The sequence below is a fragment of the Pollachius pollachius genome, assembly GCF_949987615.1.
Source record: "Pollachius pollachius genome assembly, chromosome: 8".
NCBI lineage: Eukaryota > Metazoa > Chordata > Actinopteri > Gadiformes > Gadidae > Pollachius > Pollachius pollachius.
Genome location: NC_136941.1, coordinates 25003392 through 25019575, shown reverse-complemented (window position 1 = coordinate 25019575; position 16184 = coordinate 25003392). Strand labels below are relative to the sequence as shown.

General features: G+C 50.5%; 3 protein-coding genes across 4 annotated transcripts; 2 read left to right on the top strand and 1 right to left on the bottom strand.

Annotated features, from left to right (window-relative positions):
* The first annotated feature begins 39 nt into the window (after positions 1 to 39).
* LOC307079416 (alpha-1,3-mannosyl-glycoprotein 4-beta-N-acetylglucosaminyltransferase C-like) lies at positions 40 to 6162 on the top strand. Of its 2 annotated transcripts, none has more exons than XM_079741752.1 (6): positions 40 to 259; positions 712 to 815; positions 1048 to 1104; positions 1283 to 1424; positions 2472 to 2726; positions 4701 to 6162. In XM_079741752.1, the coding sequence occupies exons 2-6, from the start codon at positions 729 to 731 to the stop codon at positions 5597 to 5599; spliced, it is 1440 nt and encodes a 479-aa protein (XP_079597878.1). In that variant the 5' UTR covers positions 40 to 259; positions 712 to 728; the 3' UTR covers positions 5600 to 6162. The 2 variants fall into 2 exon arrangements, with proteins under 2 accessions (XP_079597878.1, XP_079597877.1); XM_079741751.1 differs by having other exon boundaries at positions 40 to 268.
* Positions 6163 to 7068: 906 nt separating this feature from the next.
* cfap126 (cilia and flagella associated protein 126) lies at positions 7069 to 10049 on the bottom strand. The gene is made up of 5 exons (XM_079741013.1): positions 9974 to 10049; positions 9830 to 9892; positions 9614 to 9688; positions 9327 to 9509; positions 7069 to 7355 (listed from the first exon to the last, which is right to left on the bottom strand). The coding sequence occupies exons 1-5, from the start codon at positions 10025 to 10027 to the stop codon at positions 7224 to 7226; spliced, it is 507 nt and encodes a 168-aa protein (XP_079597139.1). The 5' UTR covers positions 10028 to 10049; the 3' UTR covers positions 7069 to 7223.
* A 706-nt stretch (positions 10050 to 10755) lies between these two features.
* Positions 10756 to 13753, top strand: ccnq (cyclin Q). Its single transcript, XM_079742181.1, has 5 exons — positions 10756 to 11214; positions 11462 to 11645; positions 12118 to 12250; positions 12612 to 12830; positions 13147 to 13753. The coding sequence occupies exons 1-5, from the start codon at positions 11019 to 11021 to the stop codon at positions 13234 to 13236; spliced, it is 822 nt and encodes a 273-aa protein (XP_079598307.1). The 5' UTR covers positions 10756 to 11018; the 3' UTR covers positions 13237 to 13753.
* The last annotated feature ends 2431 nt before the right edge of the window (positions 13754 to 16184 follow it).

Genomic DNA, 16184 nt, shown 5'->3' with positions numbered 1-16184 from the left:
TGTGTGTGTGGGGGGGGGGGGTTTAGACACCAAGATTTGCATGGACTTTAGACACCAAGCCCCAGGGAGTGTCGGTGATGCCACTGGCCTGGGACTCTCACCGCGCTACCGTAATTGCTTCTACTGCTGTCTCCCCGTCCGACAGCCTCTGAAGGGGAGGTGTGCTACGGGACTCCACCAGAGCCCCACTGACGACGGTACACTTCCGACGCCAACACTTTCACTACCTCGCCCTCTGAACACGCGCGACACGCTGCTCGTAAGTAAGGTAATCGAGTTTCTCCCTCAATGTGATTATAATTGTGCTCTGGAGTCTTTTGAACCCCATCGGTTTTGACACACTTGAAAACGTTCACAGTAGCCTACACCGTTAATTACAACGCTAATACCATGTTAGAATTGTATCAGCGTTGTAATTAACGCTGTACTCGGATTAGTTGGAAATATAGATAGTTATTTTTTTCAATAAACAATACAATTGTTTATTCTATACTCTAGGGGATATTCCAGTGCTCTCTAACACACCTCGGCCCTCACTGTTGTCTATTCTTCCTGAAACATTTATTTACAGGATGAAATCAACTATTATTTGCTGCCTTGCTGACTGATTTACACACCCAAGTCTGTGTGTGTGTGTGTGTGTGTGTGTGTGTGTGTGTGTGTGTGTGTGTGTGTGTGTGTGTGTGTGTGTACGTGCGTACGTGCGTACAGGTAGTGCTCTGGAGGAAATGCGGTGTTCTTTGACCAAGGTGTTGGTTGGGACTCTCCTGCTGCTCACCATCTACCTGCTGGGCCAGTCCGACCTCCTAGTGACGGTGAGCGCATTGTATCCAGTGAATGGCTGGAATGTCTACTTAGAACAAACAAAGTGAATGCAGGCTGACACATAATCGTAGCGATACACAGATTTGCAATTGCCTTAAAGTTATTATTTTTATATCTATCTCTGGCTCTTTTTTGTATTAAATACGTGCTATATAGCTCATTTTCTATTTACCTTTATTGACTTATTTTCTTGACTTTTACTCTCGTTTTGTTCTTTCTCAGCGTAGTGTACAGTCTGATGCTACTGGAAACGTGAATTTCCCCAAAGGGCTGAATAGGGTATTTACTTACGTTTTAACTTCCTTATTTGAATGCAAAAAGTACTTCCTGGTGTAAGCCACAAGTCAAACATAATTTAACCTAGAAATGAGTCAATGCAAAGCACATTTGCAGTGCTTGCGTGCACAGTTCATGCATTTTGTTTATTTGTATTTCACATGGCTCCGCTGGAACACAGCAACCGGTTGAAAACGTGTCAGAGCTGACATGGCCCCTTGTCCAGAGCGAGGGCGGCATTGCATCATGGGCGGACAGGGGGAACTACCTCCCGCTCAACGTGTCCTACCTGTTGCTGGCTGGAGTGCCCGCAATCAAGCAGAGTGAGTCTCACACACACACACACACACACACACACACACACACAGACAAACAGGATGATGACCTGGGTAATAATGTCAAACTTTATGTGCACACTAGGTATATGGTCTTAATGGTCAAAAATCAGAACCGGAAGACTTGAGGGCTACCTAGAGGCAGGCCAGACGATCCTGGATCCCCCACCACTTGTTAGAATGGGAACCAGACCAGTCTCACCAGCTCACGTTTCATTTGGTCTGGCTGCCCTCCCATACAAAAATATTTCTGCCCGGTGCGAGATAGACCGACCAGCCCCAACTGTTTATCTAAAACGAGGCGGGATCAAGCTGATAACGACGCAGACATCAACAATGATGGCTGATATAGACCGGCGTGCTGATTCCTCTGCTTGTTTACAATATTTTCCGTGGCTCAGTGCTGCGTCCCCCGTTTCGTTGCTCTGATTGGTGCAGGCCTTTCCAATTGCGTGCAGAGGAACTTTGGGCGATAGCAGGCTAGCCAATTGCAGGCTGAGGGCTATACGGCTTTTTACAAATCAGAAATCCTTTTAAAGACTCATACATAGGGGTCCCCTCCACAGGGAGAGATCCCCCTCCAGGTCAACCACCACGTCCCCTCCAAAGGTGGAGATCACCCTCACGGCATTGCAGTTTTATTCAGTGCAAGAAATACATCCACGGTGAGCCGGTGGCTAAAACTCTGAACGCTAAAGGTGTACGAGGTCAGGCGTGTTCCACCTTAAACCCTCGCTCCTCCTCTGCTGTGGCCACCGTGCAGCGATGCTGTGACCTTCTACCAAGGGCTGAAGGTCAATGAGGGGAAGTTGAACTACTCATGAAAAGGCAGCCATCAACTCTCACCGAGTTAGCGTCGGCTTTTCAGAAAAATGGAACCAAATATACCTTAAAAAAGTATTTTTAACTTCTTTATCACAGAGAGGGAGAGAGAGAGAGAGAGAGAGAGAGAGAGAGAGCGCTTTCATTGTTTAACCCCCGCACAAACACACACAAATCCATGATGAGCCGCCACACCTCCTCTCCTCCGCCCAGAGTTCCTGACGATTGGTCTGGCGTCGGTGAAGAGGAAGAGAGGCAGCTACCTCCTGCCGACCCTGGCCTCCATCTTCTCCCAGTCGTCCTCGGGAGAGAGGAACGCCATGGTGGTGGTGGTGCTGCTTGCTGAGTTTGACCCTGTGTGGCGCGGGGCGACGCTGGACGCCATCAGAGCTGCCCACTCTTCCGAGTTGGACAAGGGCCAGCTTCTAGTGATCCACGTACCGCCGCAGTTTTACCCACCTCTCACAGGTACAAAGGGGGCCCCAGACCCCAGAGTAACATAGAGGGGGGGCCCAGACCACAGAGTAACATAGAGGGGGCCCCAGACCCCAGAGTAACACTGAGGGGGCCCCAGACCCCAGAGTAACATAGAGGGGGGCCCCAGACCACAGAGTAACATAGAGGGGGCCCCAGACCCCAGAGTAACATAGAGGGGGCCCCAGACCCCAGAGTAACATAGAGGGGGGCCCCAGACCACAGAGTAACATAGAGGGGGCCCCAGACCCCAGAGTAACATAGAGGGGGCCCCAGACCCCAGAGTAACATAGAGGGGGGCCCCAGACCACAGAGTAACATAGAGGGGGCCCCAGACCACAGAGTAACACAGAGGGGGGCCCCAGACCACAGAGTAACATAGAGGGGGCCCCAGACCACAGAGTAACATAGAGGGGGGCCCCAGACCACAGAGTAACATAGAGGGGGCCCCAGACCACAGAGTAACATAGAGGGGGGCCCCAGACCACAGAGTAACATAGAGGGGGGCCCCAGACCACAGAGTAACATAGAGGGGGCCCCAGACCCCAGAGTAACATAGAGGGGGCCCCAGACCCCAGAGTAACATAGAGGGGGCCCCAGACCCCAGAGTAACATAGAGGGGGGCCCCAGACCACAGAGTAACATAGAGGGGGCCCCAGACCCCAGAGTAACATAGAGGGGGCCCCAGACCCCAGAGTAACATAGAGGGGGGCCCCAGACCACAGAGTAACATAGAGGGGGCCCCAGACCACAGAGTAACACAGAGGGGGGCCCCAGACCACAGAGTAACATAGAGGGGGCCCCAGACCACAGAGTAACATAGAGGGGGGCCCCAGACCACAGAGTAACATAGAGGGGGCCCCAGACCCCAGAGTAACATAGAGGGGGCCCCAGACCACAGAGTAACATAGAGGGGGCCCCAGACCACAGAGTAACATAGAGGGGGGCCCCAGACCACAGAGTAACATTGAGGGGGGCCCCAGACCACAAAGTAACATAGAGGGGGCCCCAGAGTAACATAGAGGGGGCCCCAGACCACAGAGTAACATAGAGGGGGGCCCCAGACCACAGAGTAACATAGAGGGGGCCCCAGACCACAGAGTAACACAGAGGGGGGCCCCAGACCACAGAGTAACATAGAGGGGGGCCCCAGACCACAGAGTAACATAGAGGGGGGCCCCAGACCCCAGTGTAACATAGAGGGGGCCCCAGACCACAGAGTAACATAGAGGGGGCCCCAGACCCCAGAGTAACATAGAGGGGGCCCCAGACCACAGAGTAACATAGAGGGGGGCCCCAGACCACAGAGTAACATAGAGGGGGGCCCCAGACCCCAGAGTAACATAGAGGGGGCCCTAGACCCCAGAGTAACATAGAGGGGGGCCCCAGACCACAGAGTAACATAGAGGGGGGCCCCAGACCACAGAGTAACATAGAGGGGGGCCCCAGACCACAGAGTAACATAGAGGGGGGCCCCAGACCACAGAGTAACATAGAGGGGGGCCCCAGACCACAGAGTAACATAGAGGGGGGCCCCAGACCACAGAGTAACATAGAGGGGGGCCCCAGACCACAGAGTAACATAGAGGGGGCCCCAGACCACAGAGTAACATAGAGGGGGGCCCCAGACCCCAGAGTAACATAGAGGGGGCCCCAGACCACAGAGTAACATAGAGGGGGGCCCCAGACCACAGAGTAACATAGAGGGGGGCCCCAGACCACAGAGTAACATAGAGGGGGCCCTAGACCCCAGAGTAACATAGAGGGGGCCCCAGACCACAGAGTAACATAGAGGGGGGCCCCAGACCACAGAGTAACATAGAGGGGGGCCCCAGACCACAGAGTAACATAGAGGGGGGCCCCAGACCACACAGTAACACAGAGGGGGGCCCCAGACCACAGAGAGCACCTTACGTGACACAAGTCCCCTGCTAAGTCTGACCTTGCCCCCCCCACCTTCTCCTGCAGCCCTGAAGAGGAACTACAACGACGCTCCGGAGCGGGTGTCCTTCCGCTCCAAGCAGAACGTGGACTACTCGTTCCTGATGCGCTACGGCAGCAGCCAGGGGACCTACTACCTCCAGCTGGAGGACGACGTCATCTCCGCCCACAGCTTCCTCACCACCATCCGCACGAGCGTCCAGGAGCGCCGCGCGGACCCCTGGACCATGCTGGAGTTCTCCAGCCTGGGCTACATCGGGAAGCTCTACAAAGCGGCCGACCTGCCCCTCCTGGCCCGCTTCCTCTTCCTGTTTTACCAGGAGATGCCCTGCGATTGGCTGCTCACTCACTTCCGCGAGCTGCTGGTCCAGAGGGAGCAGATCCTCATCAAGCCCTCCCTGTTCCAGCACATGGGAGCCTTCTCCTCCTTCATGGGCAACGCCAACCCGCTGAAGGACAAGTCCTTCGAGAAGGACGTCTACTCCAACCCCGTGGCCGACGTGTACAGCGATATGTCCGTGTACAAGGACCACGTGCCCCGGCTGGCGTGGGAGGCAGGGGGAGGGTACTTCTGGGGGCGCACACCGGAGCTCGGAAGCTATCTGCTGGTGGTCCTCAGAGCGCCGGCCGTGGTGACCAGTGTGAGGGTGGAGACGGGCTTGGAAGGCAAGGACAGCCTACAGTTTGCTGTGGTGGAGCTGGGCCAGAACGTTGAGACCACAGCGAGGGGGGAGAAGAGCTGCAAGGACTTCAGGCCACTGGGGAACATGAACAATGGGAGGTTTGAGAAGAAGGCTCTGGAGATGGAGTTTGGCTCCTCTTCTTCCTGTTTACGGTTGCGAGTCACGGGAAAACATAAAGATTGGATAGCAATCATGAAAATTAGAGTCACTGTCAAGACGGAGGTGCAAACCAGCCTTTTGTAAGGGAGCTGAATTTGCTTGTTTTATTATTGAGCTTATGATACAGACTTGGATATATATTTTATAGTTTTATAATGCAATTTCCTATGGCATCCTTGAGAGAATCTCACAGCCGGGTGTCTGATGGGTGAGATCCAATTTAACCATCAAAAAGCTGTGTCCCCAACATGGTCCATTAAACACTGAATACTTTTTTGTTGAATCAAGTGCACATTCCAGTCGTTGTCCGATATTGTTCAAAATGCTGCCATTGTTTATGGCTTTCCCTGTAAACCATGCATGGTCAGGTTATGTGTTTGGGGCCGGTTACTAAATTGTTATATGTTTACTCTACATACACTGTCCCATATGGTTTTCCGTTATCAGACATAAACTGCCATGGGCATATTTTTGAATGCCCATGGACTCTAAAAGTCAAGTGGAAGCAAATGGAAGAAACGGCCCATTTTGGGTTAGATGTCTTGCACATTTTCCATTTCCCCGTTAAAACCCAAAACGAGAAAATGGGCCAATGTCCCCAAAGCAGAATGAAACTTAAAATAAAAGTGAAAAGTGTGATAATATTGTGATTGAGTGGCATTAAATAATAATGATTGAGCACCCTGTAAAACTTTTCAGCAGGTTCCCCACTATCATTTACATACAGCTAGCTTGCTGTAATCTTAGCATACAGCATGCCGCTGATATGACAGTAATCTACTGGCAGCAAAATAATAACGCCTGTACTGGACGCCTTGGGGTCTTTCATATAACTAACGCCCCTCAACTACAAGAGCAGCGTTTTATTTCAATGCCCCCCACTCTTAAGGCTGAGTCATTGTTCATTGCGTGACTGTTTCGAAGCAATCGCTTCGAAACAGTCGTGAACCTGTTTCGGTTCTGCATCCGGTCAACATCAGGTAAAGAAAGAATAAAGACTAACAAAAGTTGACCACTGCTTTCAGCACTCACCTAATTATATATGTAAAAAATATGTAAAAGAAAATATATATATTATTATTAAACAAATATATACATTGTTATATATATATAATAAAATGGGTGTAATTTCAGGCAAATTTTATTTTCCCAAGACTCTTTGCTATTGGCGGTATGTGGCTGTAAATGTAAACATCGACTGATGAAATGTTTGAACAATCATTGACTCCCACAATGCACGGTTCTTCACAGCATTATCATCCAGATGGGCCCCTGGGGGCCACAGCTCGCTGGGAGAGGGGGAGCCTGAACACGGTTCCTGAGTGGCTCCGTGCTGACAAGGAGCCGCTCAGTTAAAGCACCGTGTGGCTCGTGGTGATACTGAGCGGCGAGCCGCTCAGTTAAAGCACCGTGTGGCTCGGTGCTTTCACTGAACAGCTCGCCGCTCAGTATCAGCAGCGAGCGGCTCGTGGTGATACTGAGCGATTGATAACGAGCGGCTCGGTGCTGATACTCTCATGGGGCATGTTACTCTCATTGAGGGTCTCGTGGGGACTTCTGCTGGTGACTTTATAGATGCTCTTTATTGTACAGAAAGAAGGATGCTACGACCCAAAGCACAAACTACCAATGAAAGCCAGCATGAGTATATTTCAGAGTACAGGACCAAACCCCCTGGACATAGAAACCCAAGATCACACATTGCTTGCTAAACATGCAGGGGTTGTCGGCCCTCCTTGCTGGTGGGCCCCTCGACCCCAAAGCCGCCTTGCGGGTCCCGGGACTGGGCTGGAGGCAGGGGGGTGGTGGCGGTGCAGTCCTGCTGTGCATCGTGTTCTGCCTAAGAAATGGAAAAAGAACTGCCTCACATCCCATTGCAGTTGTCTCCACAAACATTTTGACCATCGATTTAAAATGCAAATTCCTGAGAGGAAAAGAAAATGAGCTACTTTTGGCCAAAAACATTGAAGCCCAGCCATGTAAGGCTTTATAATTAAGATGACCATTTGATATCAACGAAAAGTGTTTGTGAAGAAGTGAGGTTTCAACAAAGCTTCTTCACAACACTCTCAATCTCAGGAATTATTGTAAAATATCCAAACAGACATAAAGTGAGTAAGATGGGGAGTGGCTCAGAAATAACAAGTCGACTCACTTTACAAATGTTGTATAAACTGTTACAACCTGAAACAGGTGTATCTCACTGCAGAGCCAAAAGGGCAGACCTTAATCTTTTCAAGCTCCACCTCTCTGGACCGAGTCCGGCTGATTGGGTTTAATGCTGGCCAATCAACTTATGGTTAGGTTTAAGGGTTAGGGTTCTGGTTAGGTTTAAGGGTTAGGGTTCTGGTTAGGTTCATGGATAGGTTAATAGGTTTAGGGGTTATTGTTCTGGCTAGGGTTATGGTTGGGGCGATGGTTAGGTGAAGGGGTTAGGGTTAGGGGTATGTTAGGTTAAGGGGTTAGGTTTAGGGGTAAGGGTAATGTTAGGTTAGGGTTAGGGTTAGGTTAAGGGGTTAGGGTTAGGGGTATGTTAGGTTAAGGGGTTAGGGTTAGGTTTAGGGGTTAGGGTAATGTTAGGTTAGGGTTAGGGTTAGGTTAAGGGGTTAGGTTAAGGGGTTAGGTTAAGGGGTTAGGGTTAGGGGTATGTTAGGTTAAGGGGTTAGGTTAAGGGGTTAGGTTAAGGGGTTAGGGTTAGGGGTATGTTAGGTTAAGAGGTTTAGGGGTTAGGGAAATGTTAGGTTAGGGTTAGGGTTAGGTTAAGGGGTTAGGTTAAGGGGTTAGGGTTAGGGGTATGTTAGGTTAAGGGGTTAGGGTTAGGGGTTAGGTTTAGGGGTTAGGGTAATGTTAGGTTAGGGTTAGGTTAAGGGGTTAGGTTAAGGGGTTAGGGTTATGGTTAGTCTTATGGCTAGGGCGATGGTTAGGTTAAGGGGTTAGGTTTAGGGTTAGGGTTAGGTTAAGGGGTTAGGTTTAGGGGTTAGGTTAAGAGGTTAAGGGGTTAGGGTTATGGTTAGTCTTAAGGCTAGGGCGATGGTTAGGTTAAGAGGTTAAGGGGTTAGGTTTAGGGGTATGTTAGGTTAAGGGGTTAGGTTTAGGGGTTAGGTTAAGAGGTTAAGGGGTTAGGGTTATGGTTAGTCTTAAGGCTAGGGCGATTGGTTAGGTAGAACATTCACGGTTCTGGCAACGATACGGTGAAACTCAAACATGTGTTTTCTTTAGATTTGATTATTTTGAAAAGCCAGGAGCATTTCCGTCAATCCAGAGGAGTCACAGACGAGCGACACACAGCTGGACCTAGAGCTGGAACCTAGAGGTGGAGCTGGACCATCAGTTCTCACCCTCAGCTGCCCCATGAACCCAGTATCCCAGTATGACCCTTAACCATGTGACCTTTCTATATCTGGCTCCCCTCCTCAGAGCAAGAAGAGCGGGGAAGGGTTTCATGACGCCAGAGAGAGAAGGGGCCCCTTATTTCAGCTGGCCCCCAGTTTACCGTTGCCACTAAAAGTACATTTCTATATCCAATTAATTCTCGTGTTAAGGGATGATCGGTTAACTGGGGTACTGGCAGCGGGGTGTCTAATCCCGATACATAGGATGTTCTGATTGGTCAGTGCATGGAGGAGGAACCTCCTCCATTAGAGAATATAACCTGAAGCCTGACTCCAGATCGGGAGTTCTTCAACTCAGGTTTTGTTGTTACTTCTGCTCAAGTGTTCATAAGTCTTTATCTCTTAAACTGCGGCTTTCTCTACTCCTCTTGTTTTGTTGGAGTCTTAAAGCATTGCGTTTAATCTAGACAGTCTCTCACCTGACGAGGCGTGTCTTTGCGGTCCTCTTGAGGCTGAGTTGTGCGGGTGCGTTTCGGATCCCCGTGAAGCGCCTGAAGTCGGTTCCATCCCTCCACGGAGCGGCTGGTGGGGTTGAGGCCCTGGGGAGGGAGCCGAGCTGGGAGGTCCCAGGTCCCCTTGAAGGCCGGCCAGGAGCTTCCTCTCTGTCACCAACAACGGGGTTGACCAACACTTGAGCTATGCCTGTTAGCAAGGCGCTCTGCTGTCAACATTAGCCATGAAGGAATAGCATATTTCATTTTTCTACCTTGGAAACTCCTGGCATCAGGTGTCCTCTGTCATCAGCGATGAAGGTGGTGTGACCTTCTAGAGCAGCGGGTCTCTTGTCACACACACGCACGCACGCACGCGCACACACACACACAAACACACACACACACACGTTGAGTCAGTAACCCCACCAACAATGATGTAGCACCTACCAGACTATTCTAACTACTTAAAGCCCTCGAAGTCCCCCTACCTGTCTGCATGGTTTGGAGACGCACCAGTTCTGCAGTCTCTGCGACTTGTAAGAACTCTCATACTGGAAATTGTAAGAAACAAAAATATATCAGTAAATGAACGTGGATGAAGCCCAGTAATCCAATTGTTGTGACTTTCGGACCTGGTTCGCAGAGTAATTCGAGGACATTATTGATGAGTCGGCCGCTGCCTGCATTCTGTGGATGTTTACTAGTTGCTTAGATACGAGGCTCCGTTTGGTCTGGCTCAATCTGGCAACACGGTCTGTACCTCAAGTTTTATTTTATAAACTTTGGCAGAGATGTTTCATGACATTAATTAAAAATCTCAGCAGCAGAAATATATATATATATATATTTATATAAATATATTTTTTATATCTATATAATGGTGCTCATAAAATCAAAAGGAGAGGAGATTTTAAATTATAAAAGGATGGGCATTCTTCTTTTACCAACTCATTGTATGATTATTGAATTCGCAAGGATCCCGGACAGATTCATGAAAGAAATCGAATTTGTAGAATATCTAGTTTTTATCAAATATAGGCTAAACCTGGTATTTCCTTCATTAGACTCTACATTGTGTCTTCATAACTCTTTTTCTTTATACGCAAAGAAAAACAGGTAACCGAGTCTGTTTTCACAAAAGTGTAGGCGTATTATAAATTATAAATACATAAATGCATTTTATGCGTTTGACGTGCACGTTGCGTTCGCTGTGCGTGTGTCCGCTCCGGGACGCCAGGTGGCGGTGGTTAGCAGACAACCCGGTTCACACCACAGAAGAACAGTGTTACATAGTGATCAACATACAACCAGGAGAATGGGTGCTACAGGTTTTGTTATCATAGCTATCGAATCTGAATAACGTTTACAGTCAGGGCGCCCCCCCCCCCCCCCCCCCCCCCCGTCATATGTCGGAGGTCTTCTGGTGAAGAGCGGGAGCCGCGCGTGATTCACGTCATCGCTGGTGTTTGGAAGCGGAGGGCTCGTGGGCTCCAGTGGGAACCAGTGACGGGCTCGTGGGCTCCAGTGGGAACCAGCGGAGGGCTCGTGGGCTCCAGTGGGAACCAGCGGAGGGCTCGTGGGCTCCAGCCTGAACCCAACACCCTGGTTCACCCGGCGGTCCACAAGCGTGCCTTGTTCAACGTAACTAGGTGGTGAAGGGAGACAACTCCACGGGGGATGGAGGACCGGTCCTCCAGGACTCCTCGTGAGGGACCCCCGGGGCAGGCAGCCAGAGGCGGCTCGCGCTCAGGGGGGCCTGCTGCTCATGGTGGACCCCCGGGGCAGGCAGCCAGAGGCGGCTCGGACTCAGAGACGGACGTTACCAGGGAAATTAAAACCCACTTCCGCGTCTGCCGCTTTATCATGGAATCAGGTAACCGTCGAATGGTGGTGATTGTCATAAATCGTTCTCTAATGTTTATGGAAAAAAAAAGAAGCAATCTCAATGGGTCTCTGTTAGTGTTTCCCGTACTGCCCTAGTTGCGCAACCTCGTTGCGCATCATCGTTGCGTATCATTGTTGTGTTTCATCGTTGCGCATCATCGTTAGGTTTCATCGTTGTGTATCATCGTTGTGTGCCACCGTTGCGCGTCATCGTTGTGCGTCGCCGTGTGTTCCAGGGGTGAAGCTGGGGATGCGCTCCGTGCCGGTGGCCACGGCCTGTGAGCTGTACCACCGCTTCTTCGAGTGCGTCAGCCTGCGGGTGTACGAGCCCTACCTGGTCGCCATGAGCTGTGTTTACCTGGCGGGCAAGGTGGAGGAGCAGCACCTCCGGACACGGGACATCATCAACGTCAGCCACAGGTGAGCTGCTGCGCCTCTGTGGTTAGTCCCACCGCTGGACACGTGGCGCCCCCGTTCCCATCGCTGTCACCGGCCTCCTTATGTGATGGCGTTGATCCAGTCTTTAAAGACTGCTGGGTGACGCTGATCCTCCAGGCCCTTCAGAAGGCCTCACTGGGCGTGTCATGACAACGTCGCGTCTCTCAGTGTTCAGCAATCCGATGTTATTGACAGACAGGCGAAGAGATTGAGTCAAACGATCAGTGTGAGAAAGGATCTGATATGAAGAGAGAATAGCCAGGAGGGACGTGAAGTCAACTAGACACAGAGAGGAGGGTCTGGATAATAAATTGCCGCTATGATAAATAAACACTCTTGGATGTTTTCACGCATAAATACTCTCACTCTCTCACTCTCTCTCTCTCTCTCTCTCTCTCTCTCTCTCTCTCTCTCTCTCTCTCTCTCTCTCTCTCTCTCTCTCTCTCTCTCACAGGTATTTCCACAGTGGCAGTGCGCCCCTGGAGTGTGACTCGGGGTTCTGGGAGCTGAGGGACAGCGTGGTTCAGTGTGAGCTCCTCATCCTGAGGCAGCTGGACTTCCACGTCTCCTTCAGACACCCCCACAAGGTGTGTGTGTGAGAGGGACCACTATACTTGCTCTGTTTCGGCTGGGCGGCTGGTTTGTGTCTCATTTTACAGTTACAGAAATGGTGTTCTTCCGTCCAGGAGCCTGTCTCATACAGATTTACAGGCTCATGTTTGTATTCTCTGTGTATGTTTTGTTGTTTTACCCCTGGGATGACCAGATATGCCTCATTAAATTGTCCCAACAATAATGCGTAAATGATGTTGAAATGACGAAAGCTGGCCTAGCGTCGAGGATGCGTGTCCTGCTGTTAAACCCTGGTTTCGGGGTTTAACAGCTCTGTTTCTTAGGAGGCAGACCTCGCCCGCTGTCCGCTTTAATAATGCGACCACATCCCTCCAGTATCTGCTCCACTACCTGACGTCTGTGAAGGCTTTGGTCAACCGGCACGCCTGGACGAGGACGCCCGTGGCCGAGACCGCCTGGGCTCTGCTGAGAGACTGTTACCACGGAGTCATGTGCGTCCACCACGCTCCCCAACACATCGCCATAGCAACACTGTACCTGGCTCTGAACAGCTATGGGGTTGAGATGCCCGTCGGAGAGAGAGAGTGGTGGCAGGTCTGTGAATTGTGTATGGTGTATTGTGTGTGTGTTTGTTTGTTTGTGTGTGTGTGTGTGTGTGTGTGTGTGTGTATAATTGTATGTCCACACTAAAAAGCCTTCATTAGCAATGAAAAGATGATGATTGAGATCTTACCATTCTGTGGGTGTGTGTGAGTCAGCCTTATGTGCAGTTAACTTTTCCTGAAGTGCAGCAATCCAATCGGTTATTATGCACACTGATTGAACCATAACAGTACCTCAAAAAAAGACATAATGATTGTATAATGTTCTAAATAATATGCTTATCATAATACTGTGAATGTGTGCCTAGGTGCTATGTGAGGACGTGACCAAAGAGGACATTAACGCTGTCATTTCTGACCTTCTTCAACTCTACGACATGGAGGCCAAGTGTGTCTGAAGGGCTACCGGACCTGCGTCCCCGGGTGTGTTTGCTGGATGCTGCCCTGCTTTGGACTTTGGGCTGTGACTGCATAACGAGACATTTTGCTGTTCCTCTCATTCACCACAGGGTGGTGCTAATGGTCCTATAAAGGATAGGCGTTTAAAAAGTTAGCTTCAGTGTGGACTTCAGAGGGCGAATGATGAGTTCACTGCTTCGCTAACGTCAGCAATAAATAGTGGATTGACAATGCATGAAGTAAAGATTATCCCGTATGTATTTTATATTTTGTTTTCTCAAACCATACGGAGATTAACCACAACCATATGCTTCTATAGTTGAACATATCCGTCCATGTCATTAAACTGTAGAGTTCGAGTGGCTCGTGTTCTTGTAGGACTCTAAAGGACTGCTTAGTTGGGGGACGTACGGACAAAATGAATATTGTCAAGTATTTCGTTGTTTTCATTAAAGAGCTTCTGACATTTTTGTTTTTAAAGCGAGGGGATACATTAAAGATGTATTTCTAACTCTACAGGAATGTTTATGTACATAATCATGTGTGAACTAGAGCATGCAGACGAGAGTTATGATCTCATGCTCACTCCTCGGCCAAGCCATCGCTCACCAACTCGCTCCAAACATGCAGTGTTGCATGTGAGATACTCTTTTTTTTTTTTTATTTCGCTGTCGCAAATTCGCGTTCTTGTTTGCCTCCTCACTTTCAAACGTCTGATTTCGGTCTTTTCTGCCGCTTTGTATTTTCTCCTGCTCAAATCCAACTCCCCTGTCTCCTCTCCTCATTTACCAGCCCCTCTTTCCCATGTGTGTTGTTCCCCTCCTCTCCTTATTCCCTCCCTTATCTCCTCATCTGATTCTCCTGGTTCTGTCTCTCCCTCGCTCACTGCCTCTGTCCCTCTGCCTCGCTCTATCTTCCTAATGTTGTATTAATAATGAAGAAGGTTCCAGTCAGATCAGATTAATTAGCCATCAGATGGGAAGGAGCAGGGAAGAGGCGAGGGATGGTGCGTGTGCTGGCTAATGAGAGATGGCGGGAAGAGATGTGGGCAAAGGGGGGGGGGGAGTGCCAAAGAAGAGGGAGGACTGAGGCGGAGGAGGAGAGGCCTGGTCTGTGTCACCCTTCAACATGGGGCCAACCGCCCATCTTTATACTAGGATGGAGTTAGGACTCCACATTGGCCTTGTTTTGGTCCTGGGCGAGCGGCCCACATGTTGGTGTGTGCATGTGCATCTCTCTACAGTTCATGTGACCGATTGTCACGTCAAGGCTGCACCAGGTCTCTAGTCGTGGGGGGCTGTGGAAGCCCACCTCGACCCCCAACCCCCTACCTCCAGGTCCTGCCTGTAGAGATCACTGACTCTAGAGGACGGATGTGCAGTGAGGCAGTGATCCTTCCTACTGGAAACGTTGATACCCAAGCTTATACCAATACAATAACATATCACTGAATGCAAATACACTATTTTTTTTACACTATTTTTCACACACGCACACACACCTACCACGACAAGGCTTGACAGCACGTTCAAGACCACTGGCAGAGTTCATGCAAGACGTATAGCCTTGAAATACCATTTGCTCCGAACTTCCCCATCCAGCCGACAAAGCCAACGTGAGAACAGCCGCAGGATGGATGAGATGTCCCTCTCCTTCGCCCCACGCTGCAGGAGCATGAACCAGTGAATACCTGGAGGCGGCCCTGTTTGTGACCAGTGTGGGTCAGTCAAAGTAGTTCAACATAGATGTGGTGATGCCAAGGTTAAGCTTTGTTGATAAATGGATGGAATATAGAGTTCCATGTTCCCAATCCCACTTAAAGGGGGATTGGATTACCTGTTGATTTAGCCATCTTTAAAACTTTTGACTCTTAAGTGAGTCAAAAGGTAGAGAATAAATGGACTGGGTTAGATTGTGTCTAGCTGCTAAAGATCTGCGATTCAACATCAGCTTCTATTTATCTTGCGTGTGTACGCGTCTGTATGCGTGTGTACGTGCGCGCGTGTGTGTGTGTGCGTCTGCGTGAGTGTGTGTGTGTGCCTGCGTGAGTGTGCGTGAGTGTGCCTGCGTGTAAGGAGGGATATGTGCGTGTGTCTGTGTGTTTGTGTGCCTGCGTGCAAGGAGGGATACGTGCGTCTGTAGTCCATCTCTGTGGTGAAGATGAATTATATTAATAATATCCTTGTGACAACTCATCTATAAATACACGTGTGCTCTCTCTCACTTCAGCCGCCCGCCCAACACCGGGCTCTGGCAGCACCGGGCAGTTGCACTTGCACCGTGCCGGCCAGAGGAGGTGGATAGCTTGGGCAAAGCAGACGGACTGTGTGTGCGGAGGGTTGAGTTCCTCCAGCACCACGGACAGTGGCCCTCAGCCACATGTGTTCACAGCCAGTACAACTGAGGAGCCCCCCTCTTCACACTGCCTCCATACCGCCTCGCTCTGGCCCTGAGGGCCGTCCACCGTGGTGCGTTGGATGCCGTCATTACGCAAGCGAGTGGAGGGAGGAAGGAGGGGTCTGGCCATCTATACCCCCCCCCCCCCCCCCCCCCCCCCCCCCCCCCCCCAGACTCCTCCTCCCTCTCATCTGTACCCCCCCCCCTGCAACAGCCTCATCCTCCCTCTCATCTGTACCCGTGGTCGCTTCCTCTCGCGGATTGCTGCGACCGAGCTCCTGTGCGCGCGGGCTCTCGCAGCAGCTCAACCCCCAAAGATGTCGCATCAGGCTCTCCTCGCACCTTGGCATTTTTTCTTCCGAGCCGTAAACAGAATTCGGTCAAACTAGGAGCTCTTAGCGCTAACACAAGCCCGTATCTGCGCACAGTCCGTGGTTTTTAAAGCCCGGCGCATCCTCAGAGCCGCTGCAGAATCCACCGAGTGTCTGTCAGGTGACTGTGCGGAGCTGCTTTAGGGTCGGAATATTCATTAGCGCCGTCGTAATCATCC

Coding starts and splice junctions, on each gene's coding strand:
- LOC307079416 (XM_079741752.1), top strand. CDS start 729: ATGCGGTGTTCTTTGACCAAGGTGTTGGTTGGGACTCTCCTGCTGCTC. Junction 1,105..1,282: donor TCCCCAAAGGGCTGAATAGG/GTATTTACTTAC, acceptor GCTGGAACACAG/CAACCGGTTGAAAACGTGTC. Junction 2,727..4,700: donor GTTTTACCCACCTCTCACAG/GTACAAAGGGGG, acceptor CTTCTCCTGCAG/CCCTGAAGAGGAACTACAAC.
- cfap126 (XM_079741013.1), bottom strand. CDS start 10,027: ATGCAGGCAGCGGCCGACTCATCAATAATGTCCTCGAATTACTCTGCG. Junction 9,893..9,973: donor CGAATTACTCTGCGAACCAG/GTCCGAAAGTCA, acceptor TACAATTTCCAG/TATGAGAGTTCTTACAAGTC. Junction 7,356..9,326: donor GCAAAGACACGCCTCGTCAG/GTGAGAGACTGT, acceptor TCCATTTCTTAG/GCAGAACACGATGCACAGCA.
- ccnq (XM_079742181.1), top strand. CDS start 11,019: ATGGAGGACCGGTCCTCCAGGACTCCTCGTGAGGGACCCCCGGGGCAG. Junction 11,646..12,117: donor ATCATCAACGTCAGCCACAG/GTGAGCTGCTGC, acceptor TCTCTCTCACAG/GTATTTCCACAGTGGCAGTG. Junction 12,251..12,611: donor CCTTCAGACACCCCCACAAG/GTGTGTGTGTGA, acceptor ACATCCCTCCAG/TATCTGCTCCACTACCTGAC.